The sequence below is a fragment of the Lonchura striata genome, chromosome 1A, assembly GCF_050655825.1.
Source record: "Lonchura striata isolate lonStrDom1 chromosome 1A, ASM5065582v1, whole genome shotgun sequence".
Classification (NCBI taxonomy): domain Eukaryota; kingdom Metazoa; phylum Chordata; class Aves; order Passeriformes; family Estrildidae; genus Lonchura; species Lonchura striata.
This window is the reverse complement of record NC_140741.1, coordinates 11,831,826-11,852,531: the sequence shown is the minus strand read 5'-3', so window position 1 is coordinate 11,852,531 and position 20,706 is coordinate 11,831,826. Positions and strand designations below refer to the sequence as shown.

Below are 20,706 nucleotides of genomic sequence, written 5' to 3'. Positions count from 1 at the left end.
CAGCTGTAGCCTATAATCTCATGACAACTTGTTTTTCTTCCTGCAGTAAAGTAAGGCAGGCACTTTTATGGGAAGATGAGGGAAAGCTCATCTGTCTCATTTATGAATGCATCAGGAAGCAATGGGTTGACTCAGCCCATGTTTGAGGTTTTAGCAAGAAATAGACATCCTGAAACTGATTTCTGCATTTGAACTTACTAAGAACACTGAGTTTATTTAAAATTTTTAATTAAGGGGTAACACACTGTATATTGCCTTGGAATAGAGCCCTCTGATGTGTTTACATGGTTCTGTGTACACAGTTGTGATGAGTAAATCACTGCAGTAGGTTTTTCTGCGTGAGGATGGAGTTTATCAGGCCTTTCTGGAACTACTGAATGATAGGACTCTAGGAGAAACCTGGCTAATCTCTTTTCTTCTGTAATAGCATGCCATAGCCACAAACTGTGCTGGTGATAAGAAAAAAAGGCAAGCCATATTGTCAGACTCTGCACCTTATTTACCCAAGGGTGAACACAGAGTTACTGTAAGGAAAACAAGACAATGTATTTGTATTCCCTTTGAACTTGAGTCAGAAATATCTCTTCAGAATGGTGCATATTTAATGATAGCATCATACCTTGGGGTTTTTCTTGTTGTTGGATTGTGGAGGTGTAGGGTTTTTTCTTAAATTCCCTTCTTGCCTAGTAGGGAGTCGATATTTCTAACCCACCCTCTTTGACAACAGCTTTTAAATATTTCAATACCAAGAGAGAACTCGTTTCCAGATTCACTTTCAGGATGGAGTCAAGAAATTAAAGCAATGAGGGTTTAAAAAGAAAAGCAAGAAAGAGCCAGAAGGAAACAGTTGTTCATTTGTTGGTTTTCTCACTTGGAAACTCTTGCTGTCAAACCTGTCTCTGTCCCACTTGATCAGACAGAGCAATAGACATTTCCACCCAGAGAAAAGGGAGAGATGAAATAATGAGAAAGGTAATACTGAAGAACACAAATGTGAATAATGAGTTACAAATATTAACTGTCTTGCATGATTAGCAATTTTGAGTGAAATTTCTCAGGTAATTGTTCTCTTTTCCAGGGACCGAGCTCCCTTCATCTTCACATCAGAGATGGAGTATTTCATAACAGAGGGGGGAAAAAACCCACGGCGTTTTCAGGAGTTTGTGGAGCTTTGTTGTCAAGCTTATAATATAGTCAGGAAACACAGCCAGCTACTCCTGAACCTGCTAGAGATGGTAAGGAGCTTGAGGATAAAACCAAAAATCAATTTTCTCCAGGGTTCTCTTCCCTTTGACCACCTCTCTGCTCCCTCCAGTAGATTTGATTTGAAGAGGTATCAGGTGCCCAGGTGCTGCACTTTCCTGTGCAAATAAGCTGTTCACTTCCAGAAATAATTTTTGAGAAAAGGAAAGCTAAGCTCCTTGGTGCTTTTTCCATTTTATAATGCATTGGTTTTTACAAAATAGCAGAAAACTGCAAAAGAAGCTGGGTAAAAGTTTTGCATTCAGGAGTTTCACTCAGCCCTTTTCCTAGGTCTTCATTTACTGTCCCTGTTCATGTTTACAAGACAAAGTAAGCTGAATAGTTCACAGGGTGAGTGATCTGACAGTACTTAGCAGCATTGCACTGCAGTGATGCCTTTAGAATGGGGGTTTGTCCATTTCCACAATCCCTTCCCAGGATGGCAAACACAGGAAAGAAAGAGCAGTGCCCGTATTGACACAGGTTTTAAAATTCTTTTGTATAGATTTGTTAAGGAGTTTTTATCAGTAAATATTCCTACTGATTGATTTGTGCTGTGGCAAGTTCCACATCTGATTTATGCCTTTATTTACCTGTGTGGGAAAGGTTAATGATTTTCCCCTTTATGGGTACAAAGAGAATATTACATCATAGTACGTATATATATATAATGTAATCCATATTACATATGTATTACATTTCATATTAATATTTGATGAGATGCTTGGCTAAGATATCAATCCAAAATTTCTGTGCAGGGGCCCATGACCTAAGGGAGTGGTTTATGCATGAAAAAGCCTACATGGCCTTATAAACAGAGCTGCTGAGATTGGGGTACAGCCAAAAAGTTGCTCTGTAAACACCACATCATTTATCATTTATCATCTCCAACTTGTGCAATGGGGGTGAGAGAGAGAAATCGAAGGAATCTCTCCCCTTGCCTCTTCATCTTGTCCATGGAGTGTCATGCAGTGATTCAGTGAGAGATCCCCTACTATGGAGCAGGAATGATTGCTCCAGATCTCTTGAACTTGCTGCTTAGTGCAACATTCCCATCATAAAGCACAATTTTCCTCTGGAAGCAGTGCAGGGTGATGTTATAGGAGAATCTGTCCAAGTTAAAGAGCCTCTGGAATGTGGGAACCCTGGCCTTATTCTGGGTTCCCATGTGGTGGTGAAATTCCTCTTCCAACCTGTGCTTCCAAAGAGGCTCTTGCTGTTCAGTCTCAAGGCAGTTTATTGTTAGTTATCTAAAAGATTGTCTTCTCGGGCTGTGGCTGTTTGGTCAGCGGCCTGGGTGGAGGCACACACACACCCTGACATCCTCTCTGTCTGCTGTCTTCTTCTTCTCTCCCTCCACCCAGGGCTGCTGCTATCTTTTATATGATATATTACGTATTATATGTTTATAGTTTTCCCCCAATACCTACTACCTATATTACAAAGTGCTTTTCTACTCTAAACCAATCTGTGAGTGCCAACATCACCAAGAACATGGAGGTAAGGAAGAAGAAAGAGGAAGGACAGGATCAGCCCACTTTCCTCCATCTTAGAACTTCTGACCCCCATGTACAAAGTAAAAACTCCCCTGTACATTTGCTAAAACCCCTCTGTACAATACTAAAAAAAATTTCCCTCTACTTTGTAATTACTTTTACTATACTATCTAACCTTTTGTGATTGCTTGTTTCACCTCCAAAGTTGGTAATTCATTCCATGGCTCAAACTCAAAATCACAGCTGTTTTTCAGCTGTCTGCCAGGGTCTAAAATGCTTCTGACCAAGGCCTGGAACCTCAAAAAATGTCTGAGAGACATTTTGAGTTCCCACACTGGAAAGCTCAGGATCAGCCTGTTCTCTCATCCACAGCAGTCATCCCTGCATTTCTGAACAGGCTGCCTAAAACTGTGTGGTGCAAATAAAGCCCCGTCTCCTTGTCCTCCTTTCTGCGAGAGGCAGAGATTATGATGTCAGATTGCCCTGGGATGATAGAGAGCTTGTTAGGAAAATGCTCCTAGCAGCAGCTCTGAAACAACTATCCCTGCCTGGCCAAAGCTCAGGTTTGTCTGTATTCATGACTTTCTGCATCTTTGTTTCTGCTGATCTTGTAGCAGAGGTAATAGAGCTGAGCTAAAAGTCAGCATCTAGATGCGTCTTAATATTTGTCAGTGGGCTGCAGCTCAGCCAGTTGTGTTGCACTTCATAATTGAAAAATAACTGGAAGCACACTCACACCCCATCCATGAGCTCTTCATGGCAAAAGGAGTTAAACAAGACCAGTTTGGGAGCACCAAGATTTTGCCAGTAATATTTGGAAAGGCGAATCTGTTTCTGCACTTGAAATGTGCAGAAACTGTAAAGATCAAAATGTTTCAGTTCCATGGGTCATTTCTGGAAAAATTAACAGACTGTGAAGTTCCACTTTGAATTCATTTCCATACAGAATTTCAGATTTCATCATGGAGAGATAAGATACAAATAAGCAGTGATTAGTTTATCAGTCAAAGTCTAAGATTTCTCTCCCTGTTTGGAAACCTGCATCATTAATCTTTAATTCTACTCCCACATGCTGTTTTCCCAGATGCTATTTGTAAAATGTAGTTCAAAAAAAATTAAAATAATACTAAAAAACAGAGTACTTCACAGACTATTACAATGAATGCACAGAATATTCACAGGATAGTAAACTGTACCCTGGGTGATCAGTGACAATTAGCAGTTTCTAGCAAACATGATTATGAACAAATTGAGGGATTTTTGGCCCAGTTTGGGAATTAATGTTATTTCTTGGTGGTGAGCAGCATGTTTCTAAAGCTGTACTGACATTTGCTACTGGGAGTAAGAAATAATCCATGACGTTTCCATCACTCTGAAAAGCAGAAACATCTGTGGGAGACCCAAGAGTCTTCTGGCAGAGTTCAGCTGTGTAAATGCCTGTAGTTCATCAGCTTTGCTTTCTTTAAAGATTTGATGTGAACTATTACAAAGAGGGTGATGACAGGACACAAACACCTTCTGACTACTTTAAAGAAATGCAAATTCCATTAATAATTATTTTTTTAATAGAGAAAGTTATTAAAAGGAACTTTATCACTCCCTTTTCTGATGAAGGGCAAGGAGCTTAATTTGCCTATGCAACAACCATTTTTTTTTTTAAATCCAAAGGGGGCTGAAGTTGTTGTCATCTTTTATAAATGGGTTGAAGGTTTAATGATAAATGGCATCATGTGTCCTTCAGTGCTGAATATTGTTATTGTCCCTGCTGTCAGCCCACTTTAATTCACCTCATTGAGCTTTCTGTCTTTCTGTTCCTTGCCAGTCAAGATAGCAATCTGCCTGTCCAGTGGTAGCCTGGAATGGGCTGAGGAAGATTTTCCTCATAATGCCAAAAAAAAAAGTATAAATGTTGAGAATGTTTGAAGGAATAGCCTTAAAATAAAATCAATGGTTCCTTTTTACTTTGCTGTTACTTGAAAAACTCAGTTGGTCTTTCTGTCTGAGCTAGACATAAATATCAATGGAAAATACACAGTAGTGGCTGCAAATTCAGTTACATTTCCATCTGGACAATCTGAAGGAGGGATGTTTTTCTGCATTACACACAAAAAAGACATCACTCCCAACTTGCTGTGATTGCAGAGAAAAATCGGTGGGTTTTGAAGTGAGCAAATTTTATTTTTGTTGTTGACATTTGAAAATGCCTGGAGAGAGCTGTATGGACAATTGGCCACAGTGAGCTGTCTAATCTCCTCAAGATTTTACTTTGCAAGGGGAATATTGGCATTATTTGGTTTTTGAATCCAGTCTGGCTAACTAGAACAGCTTTGTCCCTCATGCGTGGAGAATGAAACCTGCTCCAGAGGGCAGCTCTCACTGCCCAACAAGGGCTCCTGCCATGGATCAGTGTCTGAAGTATTTCTTCTCCTCCTCTGACTGTAAAGGGAGTGAATTTGTGATCCCTTGGCAGGAGGAGCCCAGAGCAGTGCTGGTGGAAGCAGGAGTTACAAATGAGAGGGTGATGTTGTGCTAAATTGAATTAGGGCTAAGACAACCACAGAAATGTGGTTACTATTGTTCAGGTGGCTGAATTTGGTCACCTTCCCTTTATCTCCATTAGAAGGATCTGAAGGAGGCTTAGCAATGCACACCTTGAGGTTATGGTATCAGAAGAGAAAATAAATAACTACAATGGATCATTGATCCTGACCCATACCTCGTTCAGTGTGAAGGTTTACAATGCAGTATATTCACTTTATTATTCCAGGCATTGCCCTAGCATCAGAACCACTTTTCAGATCAGCAAAACTGTTTTACAAGACTGTTTTGGCATAAAACCTTTCTTCTCTCACTTAGGCCTGTTTCATTTAAATTTATTTTCAATAGAACAGTGGACTAATAATCTAATATTACTTTACATTTAGATGCTGCATGCAGGATTGCCTGAGCTGAACAGCATCCAGGATCTGAAATATGTGTATGATAACCTCCGTCCTCAGGACTCAGATCTCCAAGCTACAAGCTACTTTACAAGGTAAAACCAGAATATTATCCAGAAACCTTGTCTTCTTTAGGCATGGAGCAATTTTTCTCTTATGTTAAGAAGCTTAATCAGGGAAATTACACAAAAGGATAATTTGTCTTCACATGTTTACATTAAAAAAGTCATTCCTTATGCATGTTGTAACCAACTTCCTCAAATTTCTGGAAGAAAAAGGTGTGCATTACTGGTTCACTTGTAACAAATCACTTACTCAGTGCCTGGAGATATCTCAGGCTTTCATGGTGAAACCATCCTGATTTGTATCTAGTATTTTCTCTCTGTTTTTAAATGCAGCAGCTACATGCAAACAGCTTTAGACTGCTTAAAGAGGTTCAACCTGTTAATAGTCTGAGTGGGACTCTTCAATTTCTGCATTTTACTCCTTTTTCTCTTCCTCTTTTGACTTTTTTTGTTGCCTCAGAGAAGCTGCTTTCCCTCTGCTAGCCATAGTTTCTCCAGCTGTCAGTGCTGGTTCTTGTTTGTAAACAATAAACAGATCAATCACAGAAAAGCCTTGTGTGTGAATATAGATATATTTAAAGCTTCACTTGTGTTGGGATACTGAAACCTTTGACCTGTTCATGATAATAGCTGGGGATTCATGAGGAGGAGCTGCAGCTGATGTGCATAATGTCAGTCTAAGAGCCTCAGTCCTGATCTTTCAGGTCATGTCTCAGCATCACACATAATTCCAGCTGATGATGTAGATGATGAGTGCAGACTTCTCTGGAGCTGGAAACCCACTGCAGTTCTAGGCACAGCTTGAGACAAAATCTCCCTGTCAGAGGCTGCCCTGAGTCATACCAACATTTCACAAGGACTATGAATTCCTGCTCCCTGCGCACCCTCTACACATGGAAAGCAACCCAGACTCCTCTGACCTGATGAAAGTTTTGGAAAATTAGAAGTGTGCTGTTTATATGTCTCCTTTCCATGCACTAGAATCTGCTACAATCTAAGGAAACGAGGGCAGCAAGTTTGGAGAAGGCTGAGGCAGAGACCTAGAGACTCTAAGGGTGACATTTATTTGGAAAAAAAAAAAAAAAAGAGAAGAACTTGTCAAACAAAACTATTGTTCCATGACTTTACACACAGCACAGCACTGAGTTCCTTTTCCTGCAGCATTTGCTTTTTTCATATGCTTTTACTCGTGCCCCTTAGCAAGATTGTTATATTTTAAAATTTAATTACAGCTTCACATTTACCATCAATTCCTACCATATCCTTTCCTTTAAAAATTTATATATTCCCAAATTACAGACTTTTATTTCCATTTCAAATAGGAAACATGCAGTTTCTAATTAAACTGTAGAGGTCTTGATTCTGTCAACTAGTTCAGGTGGTTGTGTCTGTCTCTCATGAAAAAACACCCATTTTGTTTAGTTAATGAAAAGGAGCTGGGATAGACAAAACAAGCAGGAAAATCAGAGCCTTCAGAGTGAAAATTGCATCAGTGGCATGCAAAGCTCAGAGCTGCTGCCCCTCTGGAGGTGGAAAGGATCAGCTTCCAGCTGGGTCAGTCATGGTTAGGGTTGGCAACCCTTGCTTAGCTGGAAGAGTAAGGATGAAGATTTGCTTCAGGACAGGGCTGGATCTCCACAGCCTTTCTTTTGAGGGTTAGGGACTTCAGGGTGGGAATTCACCTGCAGTCTTCCTCAGCCAAAGCATGTGGAATAAGGCCATAAGGTGACATGAGAAAAGAACATTTTCAGAAAAATTTCAGAAAGGAACAAGTCTGGACTGGACCTATACTGATAGTGTGAAACTGAGCCTTGAAGTGAAGCCCATTCAATATTAACATTTTAAAACAGAGTATGGATTTTGGAAGAGTTGGTGTGCTTTGTTGCCTGGTAGAGGTTTGTGTTAGGCTTAGGAAATCCTATTCAGCTCCCAGAAACTATAAGTAGGGCTCAGAGGCCAGAATGTTCTTCTTCCCCTTAGAAGGAATTTCTTGTTAAAGGTGGTGCTAAGGAAATGAAGGAAATTCCACTCAATTCCTGCACACCAAGAAATTAGCTGTGCTGTGGGCTCTGTTCTTATCTGAAACTGCGTTTTCTCCTAAAATGCATTCTGCAAGCTCCAGAGCTGTTGTTCTAGTTTCCTTCAAAATGCTGAAGCTTTGTTGTTGTCCATCATTGTATCACATAGAAAAGACAGATATTGCTCGAGTGCATATTTTATTCATTAATATTCCTCGGATATGTTTCTATCATATATGGTCATTTGCAAGAAGAAAATCCCTTTACATTAGTTCATGAATTTCCATGGATCTCATTTCTCTTCCTTTTCTTCTTTATTCCAGATTCTATTCATTTGAACATTATTTCTCTAATTCAAAAAAATATATTAACTTTTCAATATGTTTGAACATGGGGATAATATCAGGCCTCATGCCTAGTAGGATTTTAACTTCTGGAAATTGTATCCAGGCATTTTTCAAAATAAAGACTTTGGGATGGCCTGATACCTAAATCCATGCAGAGACTGCCCCTCTGTAAAAGCACTTTCCAATCTGACTGGATATTGATAGGATAAAATATCGGTAAGATAAAATATTGATAAAATATTGATAAAATATTGATAGGATAAAAATCCAGTTACATACTTTTCATGGTCAATCTCTGGCTTATTCCTGTATCTATTTTCTCAAACTGCCCTTAGAAGGACAAGGAAATTGGAAGTTCTGATTATTAGCACAGCTTCTAGTAGTTTTCAAATCCCTCACAATTTGTAGCTCTTTTTTTCTCTATAATTGCTTCCAAAAACACTTCATTGTTTTTTACAAGCTCTTTTCTAGACAAGGAGAGCTGGAATGTTAAATGTTGCCAACAGAAAGGTGTTTCTTGTTCTAAGTCCAAGGTAGTTATTGTAATCTTTCAGATTCAACCCTATAATGTGTCTACAGAAAATCCCAATCTTCTGCTTGTGGAAACAGGAGAACAGGATTCCTCTATTATTTCTGTGAAAATGGGCTGCTTTTAGCAATTTCCTGAGTTTGGTTTAGCAATACCACTGACACTGGCCCTAGTGTTGTTTAGAAACAAGATGAAATGATGAATGATGTCACAAATGCTCCTGGCAGAGCCAGGTTCATTTGTTCTTTGCTGTCACCTCTTTGGCTGGCAGAACAATTGTGTCGGAGTTTGGACTGTAATGCACTGACCCCCTTTCAGGCTCCTAAAGTGTTCTGTGTTTTACTGAATTTCTTTGGTCTCATTCTTGATTTAAGTCGTGTGCAGCAGTCTGTGGTGTCATTTGTGTGCAGCTCTTCCCACATGGGGTCAGTCCCCTGTTATGAGCTGATGAGCAGCAGCGTTCAGCCTCGCAGCTCACAGCCCTCTGGAAGGTCACACCCTCACATGGTGGATAAACAAAGCACCAATTGAGAGTTAAACAAGAGTTTCTGTGTTTCCTTGTCAGTCCTGTGCACCTACTGCCAAATGAAACATCGTTGTCTCTCCAGCATCTGCCCTGAACTCAGTTTGATCCTTGAAACTCAATTTGATCCTTACCCCTCCCTCCTTTCCTCTTCCCCTGACAGCACAGTTTTATCAGAAAATGGAAACCCATCTTACCTCTGGATATAAATTTCCTCTATGGTTTTCTGCAGATGTCTTCAAATATCAGCATGGTGTGGCTGGCTGCCTGACATTTTTAATGTGCCTGCACAGGGATGTGTATTTAAAATTGGTTTTAAGAGCATAAAGTTAGCCTAATGCAATGAATGGAGTTGATTTCAATTGATTGCAGTGTGCAATCTAACCCACTCAATAGAAACCCATGAATAAGAGATGCAGGGTGGATCTCACAATTACCAGGGGAGCACATTGCATATCTTCAGCAGCCTGATGGAGGGGGGTGCTGCTTGGGTCAGCTGGTTTCTTTATTTATTAATGGACTCATTTTTTAGGTACCTGTCACCCCAGGTCAAGCACATCCACTCCAAACCACAAATGCAAGCAGCTTCCAGCTGGACAGTCCACAGTAACTCCTTTCAAAACATGATGCTGATCTCAAACTGATCAGTCAACTCTGTTTCTCAGGTGGCTGAGGGTATTTCAGCAAGAAATTTCCCACACAGGTGAAGGACAGTGGAAGTTGGTGCCATCTGAAAGGGAATGGACCAAACACTAAACTTGATTTCAGTGATGTTCAAGTAGTTTGTAAAGATTGTGGTGTATGTGCCCCAAAGGAGAAGGAGGCAGATTTCCCACTTGAATTTATGCTTTTTGAAGAATTCATATTATAAAAGGTTTGTTGCTGAAAGCAGTAATATTCTAGAAAACTCTATTAATATGTGGGCATATATCTCAACTTGTTTTAAAATGGAACTTGGTAAATTCGTGGATGGAAATGTGGAATATAAATGAAACTCTGTTAATTAACATCTGAGCATCCCATGGAAATAAATTTTGCTCATAATACTCTAAAATGATTTTCAGGCCTAGATGGAAATGAGAAGCAGGTTATCATCAAGAAAAATAAAGAAATATCCACTAAGGCTAGAATCTTAATAACTAGTCAGTAATAATGGTTGTATGTGCTGTGTATAAAGGCTGTTGTGTCCTGAAAAATCTAAGCACCAGCCCTCAGAATACCCATAAGGCCCATAAGGAATGTCTGCTTCCTAAAACTAAAGTGGCAAACTACCACTACTCACTCATGAAAACATCAGCCAAACTTTTCATCCATCTCCTTTTACACAAGCAGCCAGCCAGTCTGTTCATGTTTTACCTGATACTGTAATTTGACATCTCTGTAGAAGGAAAGAAGCCAAATCTGAAATTCAAAGTCAATTCAGCAGGTGGAAAGCTGAAAGTCATTACTTTCCAATAAACCCAGATATTTAACTTTCTTTTCTGAGAAGTAGGTCAGATACCAATCTGCATGGTAAACATGTGTAAAATAGCATTTTTCTCCCCAAAAACTGTGTTGGCAATATCTGGATTCGCTGCTAATATTACTCTACTTAATGACAGTTTCCAGTTTTCTTCTGATTAACCTGGGCTTTTAATACCCTTTGTGCTGTTCACTTAGTTTAGCTATCTCTAGACCATCATGCACTAATTTTCCATGCTACCACAGCTCTCAAATAAATAAGAAAATTTTTGTCATCTTTGTGAAGGCAGAGCCAGCTTTGGGCACAGGCAGAGATGGTAATTGCCAGGGAGAAAGAGGAGGATTTTTACAAACACTACCCACGACCTTACTGCTTTCAACTATTGCTGAGTTTAATGTGGCTAGAGAAAAGAAGGTGTATGGGGATCTGGGAGAGTCCAAGAAAAAACTTCCACCACTGGAAGTTTCCTGGTCCTCAGGATGAACTTTAAAAATGCCAGTGGAAAGGGGAATTGGGTACCCACAGTGTATAAACTGGGTCACTGAACTGATCCAGGCCAAAAATAAACTGCAAAATCTCAAAAAGATAAAGATACATGGGTTTGATGCACCCCATTGCTCCATATTTAGTTAGGAACCAGCTTTTGGGAAAAAGGATTTCCTCAAGCCAATTTGCCCTTGAAAGAAAGGGCAGAGGGCCACAAGCAGAGTTGTTCCACCTTGCTGGGGAGACAAAGAATAGCAAAGAGGCCTTGAATTCTCTAATTGATTACATATAATAAGGTTTGCTTAATGTTTTCTATCTTAGCAAAGACGACTGCATGCAGTCAAAGCAGAGAGGGGGAGAAAACAACTCATACTTCTGTCCTTATTTGATTTTAGATGTAATTATTTCAAATAACTCGCAGGAAAAATGTGCAGCAATGACAACACAAGGCTTTGTTTTAGATTTAAAGTATGTGATTAGCAATCTGGGTTTTTAAAGTGTTTTAGAAGCCTAATGGCCCCATGGAAGGAATAGTGGTAGTCTGATATCAGGCAGTTCTGTGTAGTGATGATGTCTGAATTAGTAGTAATTTACAATCTGAGGTCTGTTTTATGTAAATTAAAATGCAGTGTGTTTAGCTGCAAAGTTATGACTTCTCTCTTTTATAATAATGTGGCAAATTCCCTAACTGCTCTGCCATAATATGGCCAGTTACAGATTCTGTAACCTAATGTCTCAGTGATTTAGGAAGTGTTTAAACTACACATTAAATTAAACACATAGGAGTTAAAAAGGAAGAGTTCACCCTGATGCAGCCTGGTTAATCATCACTGAATTGATTTTGTACTAATATTTTGAAAGGAGATTTGTTTTCTTGTTTTACATTAGAGTGTTAATTTACTTAATTTAGTAAATAGTTTGTATCTGTTTCTAAAGAACGTAATTAATAATTAAGATAATTAACCAAATCAATTCTGAGGTACCTTTCCTTGTATTACATTAGGAGGAACATATACATCTTTCCACCGTTTACTATGCCTAATTAGCATATTTTGAATAAAATCTGAATTTCAGGGGGGTGAGGTTTGGTTTGGTTTCATCTGTGAAGCTACAGACTTTAGCCAGAGCATGTGAGATCATGGAAATCAGGCTAATGCTATGAATGGACTCGATTTCAAATGATTGCACTACGCATTCCAACCCACTCACAGAAAACCCATGAATAAAAATCCAATCTAAAATGACAGGTGAAGCATTTGCTGAGCTTTGAACAAGGCATGATGAAGGTGGTTAAGAGTGGTGTCAGCACTTGTAACCTAGTTAGATAAAATCCAAAACTGGGAGATTAAAATAGAAAAAAAAAAAAAAAAGAAAAAGGAAGCACAGCAACCCCCTGACAATTTGGTAGAGGGTTTGCTGCCACACAATTTGAAATTAATGGATTGTTGTTCTATACAATCAGAAGAGATATAGGATATCTTCACAGAGGTATAGAAATAAGTAGGGAAACAAAAAAAAAAATACCATCAGAAGTTAATAGGTCTTAAAATTCAATTAGCAATTGAATTCAAGAGAGCAAGTGTTTTCTAAAGAGTACTGCATCTCACTCTTCAAAGACCTGTGATTATCTTGTAGTGTTATTTCTCAAGTTGAGTTCACTCTCACATTTGCAGTACATATCTTCATGTTTATCTAGGGTTTTTTTTTAATCTATTGTGTCTTTTCTGATGAAAGATCTCAAAACTCTAGGCAATCAAAACAGTGTTCTGGCTCCCCTTGCACAGGGAGGAGATGGAGTAAGATACCAGGAGAAAATTTATCTTTTTTTTTAAATTCATATTAAGCAGTTCCACAGGGATCAAGCTTTTAAGAGCTAGGTAGAGGATTTAGCAACACATCATGCTCAGCTATATCACAAATTGAATCCAAGAGCCTTGCTCAAACACGTGTAAGCCCATCTGAGGTTAGTGTAACCAAAAATAAATATAATCATAACTAGTGCCTCCTGTCCTGCTCAGCAAAATGAACACGTGTTGTTCAACCCTGGGTCTCCTCAGAACACACATGGAAATCATCTGCTTGTCCCTGATGTCTGAAAGAAATCCAGCTCATGAGGAATAGCTGCTCCAGCTGAGCCTTGAGACAGGTTGTGGCAAGAACACTCCTTTAAGCACTGGAGCTCAGGGGCTCACGTGCTGCAGTGCAAAGAGCAGTGACTGGTGTGTGGTGGGGTATGTGAGGTAAGCTTTAGAATTTGGGATTTTTTTGGACTTGGATCCATAAAAAGAGGTGTCAAGGAGTGGAAACAAACAAACAAACAAAAAAAGCATAACTAGTGCCTCTTGTGTTTGTTCGTTCTTCAGGAAAATAAAGGAAAGTTTGGAGTGCTTTCCTGTTAAACTCAATAACTTGATCCACACGCTTGTGCAGATGTCAGTGGGGAGCTCTGCAAAGCCTCCAGCTCCAGACACTGTCCCCCAGGAATGGATGGTGCTGGACACAGAGAGGTCAATCGCCAGGGCCACCATTCTGGGATTCAGCAGAAAGCCTGACTCCGTATGTATTATGTTCTTTGCTTGCCCTCATTTGCCTGGATCCTTAATGACTCTTTCAAGAAATCATGCACTCTCCCTCTTCCTTTTTAGAAGATGTGCTTGTGCTACTTTAAAAGTATCATGGGATGAATAGTGGTGCCATAAGCAGTGAGCTACCAGAGAGCAAAAGCACCAGGCAGACAGATATTTGCAGGGAGCCATTAAGGAGAACAGTTCATTCCCTATAGTGAAAAATAAATCAGGAGCTAATTAAAGCATCCAGAAGGAAAGCATGGCACAAAATTAGGAAGCCTAATAGAAATTGGAGGCTGTTATATGATGCTTTAATGGTGCACTATTAGTTTTCACACACTGCAATGATCTTTCAGTGTTTGAGTTGTATGCTACCCAGGCAAGTTTCTCTTCCCATGCAGCAGACTATGAATTACAAACTGAATTCTCTGGCACTTGGCACTACATTAAAGGAAGGTTTTTCTTTGTTGAAATGACCCTATATATTTTCTTGTGCTTTATTTTTTTTTAATTTGTCTCTTTGATAATTTCTGTGCTCTGCCTCTCTTTTCCCCCGACACAGGTATACCTCATCCAGGTGGTGCAAACCTGCAATGTGGTCACCTTTGTGGAAAAATCATTCCATCAGTTCTCAAAACTTCACAGTCATCTCCAGAAGCAATTCCCATCTCATGCCCTCCCAGAGTAAGTCAATGTTATTCTGCTGTTAAGTGGTTCTCTCTTCTGTGCTGAGATAAATCTGTAGGAATATTCTCAGCAGATATATTTTTAGAAACACAAAGTCAGAGTGACATATTCTGTCAAGCCTCCTATTCAGCCCCAGAAGAAACTGAATCACAGACCGTTGTAGCAGTTTTGTTGTTCCTTTTTTAATGGGAGGAGAAAAGGGGAACAGCTTGGGCCTGACAAAACTATTCCTGAAATTAATAATCAAATTAAATTGACTTAATTAAAGGTGCCTTAATAGTTTTTTACTTTCTTTATGATGTTTATCAAAACTCATAGCAAGATCTATATGTTAAAGCAATGTATGAATGTTCACAGTGGATCAGAACAGAAATCTAGCACCATCATGAACATTTTACAACGTGGTGCACATTCCCCCAGCTGAGAAATACACAATAATCTTATGTACTGTCCTGCCCCCAACCAAGCCCAATACTTTGTGTCACACATAATTGAGTTTAACATCCTTTGAAAAATCTGTCATTAGTTGCAATAATTCTGAATATTACTTTCTATCCATGTGCATGTCTGTTCCTGCTTTTCATTTTCTGAATATTATTTCTTTACAGTTTCCTGGGGTAGTGAGTCCCATGGTTTATTTATGTCTTATATAAACCAGCTTTGCCTTATGTAATGCCCATCTTCAGAAATACAAGTGATTTTTTCATATCATATATGATATATGATATATCATATACCTTGTACTCCATACACCAGAATACAAAGTAGTCCTCTCTCAAGCAGGACTGAGTCTTTGTGACTCACCTGGTACAAGCCCTTCAAGCTCAATCTACAAAAAAACCCATAAAGCTGGCCTAAAATACAAGCAGCTTAGTTGAACCAAGCTGAGATTCAAGTCTTTGGATTTGACATGAAGTAAATAGCCACAAACAACATGGCTTGAACTTAAAATCCATGAATTTCAGATCCAAGGGTGATATTCCCTCAAGCTCATGAGAAGCATTCTGAAAAATGGCTTAAGGTTAGTTAATTCTAGAGAATCTGTCTCCTGCCTGAGGGGATTTTATTGACTCCAATTTGATTCATTATGGCTTTCTCACATGAGCTGGTTTGCAGCAGCTGGTGAGAATTGAAATTTCACTAAACAAATACTGAAATTGTTTGAATCATGGTTTTGATTTGGACATACTTGCAGGATAACTATTGGGTTGTAAAATAAAATATTTAACAAGTACCTGTTTGTGAATTTTTCCTGTGGTGAGCAGAACCCTTTGAAAAGAAAATACATTTCTCTTTGGAAACACATAAACCTCAGGAACCCTGTAGTGAATTTTAAAAATAGTACTAGTCATTTTTCAGATAAATCTACCTCTGATAAAATCATTTGCAACATTTTCACAGCTGAAGAGCACTTCAGAACTCACAGAGGGTTCATCTGCATATACTGAGGCTGTCTTTAGCAGCTCCAGTGCTTCATTGCCATAATTCAGTCTCAGCAGTATCCTGTCACTGCAGGATCTTTCCCTAAAATTGTGTTAAAACAATTCATTTTATCATGTTTTTTGATAGGCACATTATTTAATGTTAAAATTTTGTGTTGTATTCCAACAGAACTTCATCAATTGGAGGTTTTTCATTCATATCCCAAATTTTAATCTAACAATAAAAACCTAATTATTTCTTTATAAGGAGCTATTACTGAAACTGCCATGCCATATCAGACCATTAGTCTGTCTGTGTGCTACAAAGCTCCAGCTCTGGCTGATGCCAGATGCTTCAAAGAAAGGAAAAAGCCTTGCTCCACAATGTAATCACAAAATCAGTTTAAAAGTGTCTGATTAAAAAAAATTAAATATTTAATATTGCTAGAATAATTGGAACTGCTAACAGAAAGGACTTGGTTTCTGCTTTGTAATGATTTTATAGAATTGTACATATTCATGTCTCATTAGGAGAAAGCAATGAAATATGAGAGTGCTTCATACAAGTGCTAAATACTGAGTGTATTGTGAGAAACATATGGCACAAGCTCGGAGTTCCCAGAATCTGAAATTTTGCTATTGACATGTGTTCATTCAGCCCATATTTACAAGTTAGAAACACAGCTGCCCTAAGCAAGTCCTTGCACTCTATTACCATCTTTCTCTTTTGATTTCTGAGAGGGGATTAATTGTGTTTAATTATTGTTTTATGAAGTGGCAAATTTTTTTCACCCAACAAAACACATAGGTGACATAACTTAGATACAGGACAATGTTCAGACAAGTAGGAAATGCAATGTTCTGTGCAGGTTGATATTTTTCTGATCCATTTCAAGTAGAGGCTAAGTATCAGGTTGGAAAGTTCACTTTTTCTAACACAAGTGCACTCACAAGGGCAGGGCCACTTACAGCACAGCCAGGATCCATCAAAAGCAAGAAGGGCTTTAAAGAAAGGGTTCAGTGCCACCACAAGGTTCACATTGTCCTTCACTCCAGCAGTCACTGGGGCTCTCCATCTGCAGTTTCTCTGTCCTCTGTTTGGCCCCTGTGCTCTGCATCTTCTGAGGGCCTGCACTTTCCAGCCAGAGCTCTCTCTTTGTGTTACACAGGCTAATTCATTTTAAACTGCTTCCAAACTGGTCTCCTCTCCCACCCTTTGAAAGAAGCCTCTGTGTTCCAGATGACCTGGGCTCTATTTTTATCTGTGCTGTTCACATGTGTCATGAAACAGGGTCGTGTCATGAGCCAGGGTTTTGTGACTTTTCCCTCTTCATTGTGTGTCCTGCCACTGTAAGGGAAGGGTCACCTCTTCCTATCCATCTGTTCAGCCCCTAACTGAGCCCTGATCCTCCAGTGCCATGGGTAGGGACCATCAGAAGTTCATCCATTAATGCAGCATGGTTTAATCCCAGACTAAGTCACACCAGCTCTGAGTTTTTTTCCCTACAGAATTCTGCAGCTGCCTTCCTAAAGGCTGGCCAAGTGTATCACAAACTAGACAGATCTTTGTCTGAACCCTTCAGACACCAGTTGAGATCTATTGGATAAAAAAAGCTCATAGCAGTGATGACTCAGGTTTTAGTTTTTATATTTTTCAGATTCTGTGCTGCTTTAGTGTGTGGGCCTGGGCTTCATATGAGGGATGGTGAGCTCTCTTCACAGAATAGGGAGACAAAACAATTCCTTGTCCAGCTGGGGACCAAGGACAAATGATCCAGATCTCAGGCCCAAGAGCACAAACAACATGGGCTGGAGAGATAAAAACAAGCAGGATGGGACTGCTTGGGCTAAAGCTGGAATGGGACAATGAACTCCAAGGTGCAAATGGAGCAGAACTGATCCCAGTGAGAGCCCTCAGGAGCGTTCGTGCATTTTGGGACCATTTTGGTTCATCTTGGGTGCAGCCCTGGCTGGGCTCTGGTGCTGCCCAAGGTGGATCCATGGAGGAGATCCTTTTAATAAATTCCTACTTTATCCTGTAACTCTGTCCAGCCTCTGCTCTAGGGCAGCCTTCCCAAGGCATCAGCAGAAAAGAAAGAGGTTTGTAAACAAGACACACTTGACTATTTACAGTGGTGGTGGTGGGACATGAAATACAACCAGATGAAAACTTCCACTTACTCTGTCTCATACATTAGAGGACATAAAGCATAATGTTAATTATGAATCCTGCTATTAGCAACCTGTATCACAAAACCCATTATGTGCAATTTAACACAGATAGCTTTTCTAATGCTCCTTCAGCCTGGGAGATAAATACCCTTTGTCAGGGCAAGGTTAATATAAATTGATTATGTGTGTTGCTAAAACTCTAACCTTTTGACTGATCCAATATGCATTGTCTCTAAAATGCAAATATGATTCAAGTAAAAAAAATGGGAGGTTTTGACATTTTCAACCACCAAAGTACTTGAAAATTGACACAAGGCCATTCTGTGCATGTGTAATTTATTTACTAACCCAAAATTAAATTCATCTTAATAAAAATTCTGCAAGAATATTACTTTTGCTATTTTTTTGTTATTGCTTTTGCTGGGATTGATTTTGTTAATGTGATGATCATTTGTTTTCATTTATTATTTTTATTATGCTAGTACCTGGAATTAGATATGGGATCAGGGGCCCACTCTGAAAATCTTATCTACACTCTAAATAGCTGAGGTAAAAATGCAAGCAATGATATATTTATCAAATGTCACATTGTTGCTGTAAGGCTTTGGTGCTCAATGTTCTGTGGTAAGGATATGTCAACTCTGGGCTGAGATCAGAGACATGTTGTGCAAAAAGGCAATATTTTCTTGGGATCATAAAGGGCCAGTTATTTAAATCTATTTAGGGACCATAAAGTGCAAAGAAGTGTCTTTTAGGATTTGTTTATTTATTTACTTTTAAATTAATTATTTAGAGAGGAAAAGTGCTTCAGTATGAGACAATTTACCAGCAAATTATTAGAAGAGAGTGAGTGTAATGTGACCTGTAAGCTTACCCTGTAAGCATTCCTACCCTTACCTGCAAAACCTCTTAGGAAGTCTTGGCTTTCTTCTGTTAAATTCAGCTGGAAATATTTTCAGTAAATACAGTGTAAGAGTTTTGCTTATGAATATTCTTTTGCAGATTTCCCCACTCATGGCATTTACCTTTTACGGATCTTGAACATAAGAGAGTGAAGGATTTGAACCTCTATCTGAAGCAGCTATTAAGTGGCTCCAGGAAACTGGCTAATGTGAGCATTTCCAGTATTTCTTTTATTTGCACATCATTTCTAGTAGCATTTCACCAAAAGATTCAGGAAATTTTCCATTGCCTGTTTTGGAGAAAAAAAAAATACATAAGTGACGCCTCTTCTAATGATGCATTTTGGGATGGAACCATTGCAGCATTCATCAAAACTTAAGACAAAGACAAGTATGACTGAGAAATAGTTTGTTAGACCTGGCAGGGCATTTTTCAGAAAAAACTATTCTTCCTTTGCTGCCTTTGAAAAGTAGTGATTCACTGAATTTTTGACAGTAAGGAGTAGATTCTGAGGAATGTAACATCTAAAAAAAGAAGTAAGCTTTGAAATATTGAAAAGTCCAATTTTGACAGTTGTTAAATGAAAAGTTACATTCTTTCAGCCCAGAAATACTCTTTTCAAAATGTATTTAACAGGTAGAAGAGAGTTTTGCAAACATAAGACCTAACCCAGAACATTTCAATAATATCAGAATGATGCATTGTGTCCATTAAAATTGGTGTTTTCTCATTTTTTATTCGTTATCATTTTCTGAGGTTTGAGGTTCTCCTCCTGCTTAAAAATTGAGAGTCAGAATTGTAACAAACATTGACTTTCCATTGCCTGGGCCAGCACAAAGCCTTGTGCACCTCAGGGCCACAGCCCAAACTGGGGCTGCTTGGGTTTCATAGTAGGGACAGCTAAAAGAGTGTATGACAGGATGTTTGATCTCCAAAATTTCAAATGTCTTGCAGGGGAAAAAAAAAAATGTTTCCTGCCTAGCTATATAACTTTCCCAGCTGTAACTTTGTAATGGAGATTAAAGAGGAAATTGTCCATGTGCAAAACAAACAGAAGTTTTCTTATTAATATGAATGTGGATTCTGAGCCCTGAGTTGAAATTGAGATTTCCAAAGAGGATAAAAATCTTTTTGTCTCACTGAGTTACACATAATTTGGTAAGAACAGCTGACTTGGATGCTTGGCTCCTTTGACTGACACTGCCAAATAATCTGCTCAAGTTTGGGTAGATTGTTGTGCAAGTAAAACACAAAAAGTTTCCCCTCAACATGAGGAAGGGCTTTTTTGCACTGGGGGTGGCAGAGCCCTGGAACAGCTGCCCAGGAGGTCATGGAATTGGTCTCCCTGGAGACATTCCAAATCCACTTGGAGGTGTTCCACTGTCACCTGTTCTGGGTGACCCTGCTGTGGCAGCAGGGTTGGACTGGAAGATCTCCAGAGGTCCCTTCCAGCCCTGAGGATTCTGTGGTTCCTCTCTGACCCTCACATTGGGGCCATGGGTCACAGCAGAGGAAAAGCTGACCTAAGTCCGTGACCTAGAAATGAAGAGCTCAGTATCTTCTGCTCTGTTCTGGACTGCTGGAAGGTACAGGGATGTTCAATTTGGGCCAAGCACTGCTGTGCAGAATCCTAATCTACAGCTGAAAAATTAGCCTGCTAACGTCTCCCAGCGGTGTAGAGAAGCTCTGCTGTGCCTCCTGCTCCATGGGGTGGTGCTCAGCCAGAGCAGGCTGCCTGGCCTGCTCCTCAGAAAACCCAAGGGTCCTTCCCAGTGTCCTTCCTCCTCCCTTTATGGACCTCCAGCACACACCCCTGGAGCTGGGACATCCTGCCAGCACTGGAACACAA

At 39.5% G+C, this 20,706-nt stretch overlaps 1 protein-coding gene across 8 annotated transcripts in view; it reads left to right on the top strand.

Annotated features, from left to right (window-relative positions):
- PIK3C2G (phosphatidylinositol-4-phosphate 3-kinase catalytic subunit type 2 gamma) overlaps positions 1–20,706 on the top strand; it is a 202,202-nt gene that overhangs the window by 142,813 nt on the left and 38,683 nt on the right. For 7 of the 8 annotated variants that reach the window (XM_085569570.1, XM_021535187.4, XM_085569571.1 and 4 more), the window contains 5 exons: positions 1,079–1,235; positions 5,663–5,772; positions 13,471–13,663; positions 14,237–14,358; positions 18,957–19,065. In XM_085569570.1, the coding sequence (XP_085425696.1) occupies positions 1,079–1,235; positions 5,663–5,772; positions 13,471–13,663; positions 14,237–14,358; positions 18,957–19,065 (691 nt within the window). The remainder of the gene's footprint in view (positions 1–1,078; positions 1,236–5,662; positions 5,773–13,470; positions 13,664–14,236; positions 14,359–18,956; positions 19,066–20,706) is intronic. The other variant, XR_014952120.1, reaches the window with a different exon arrangement.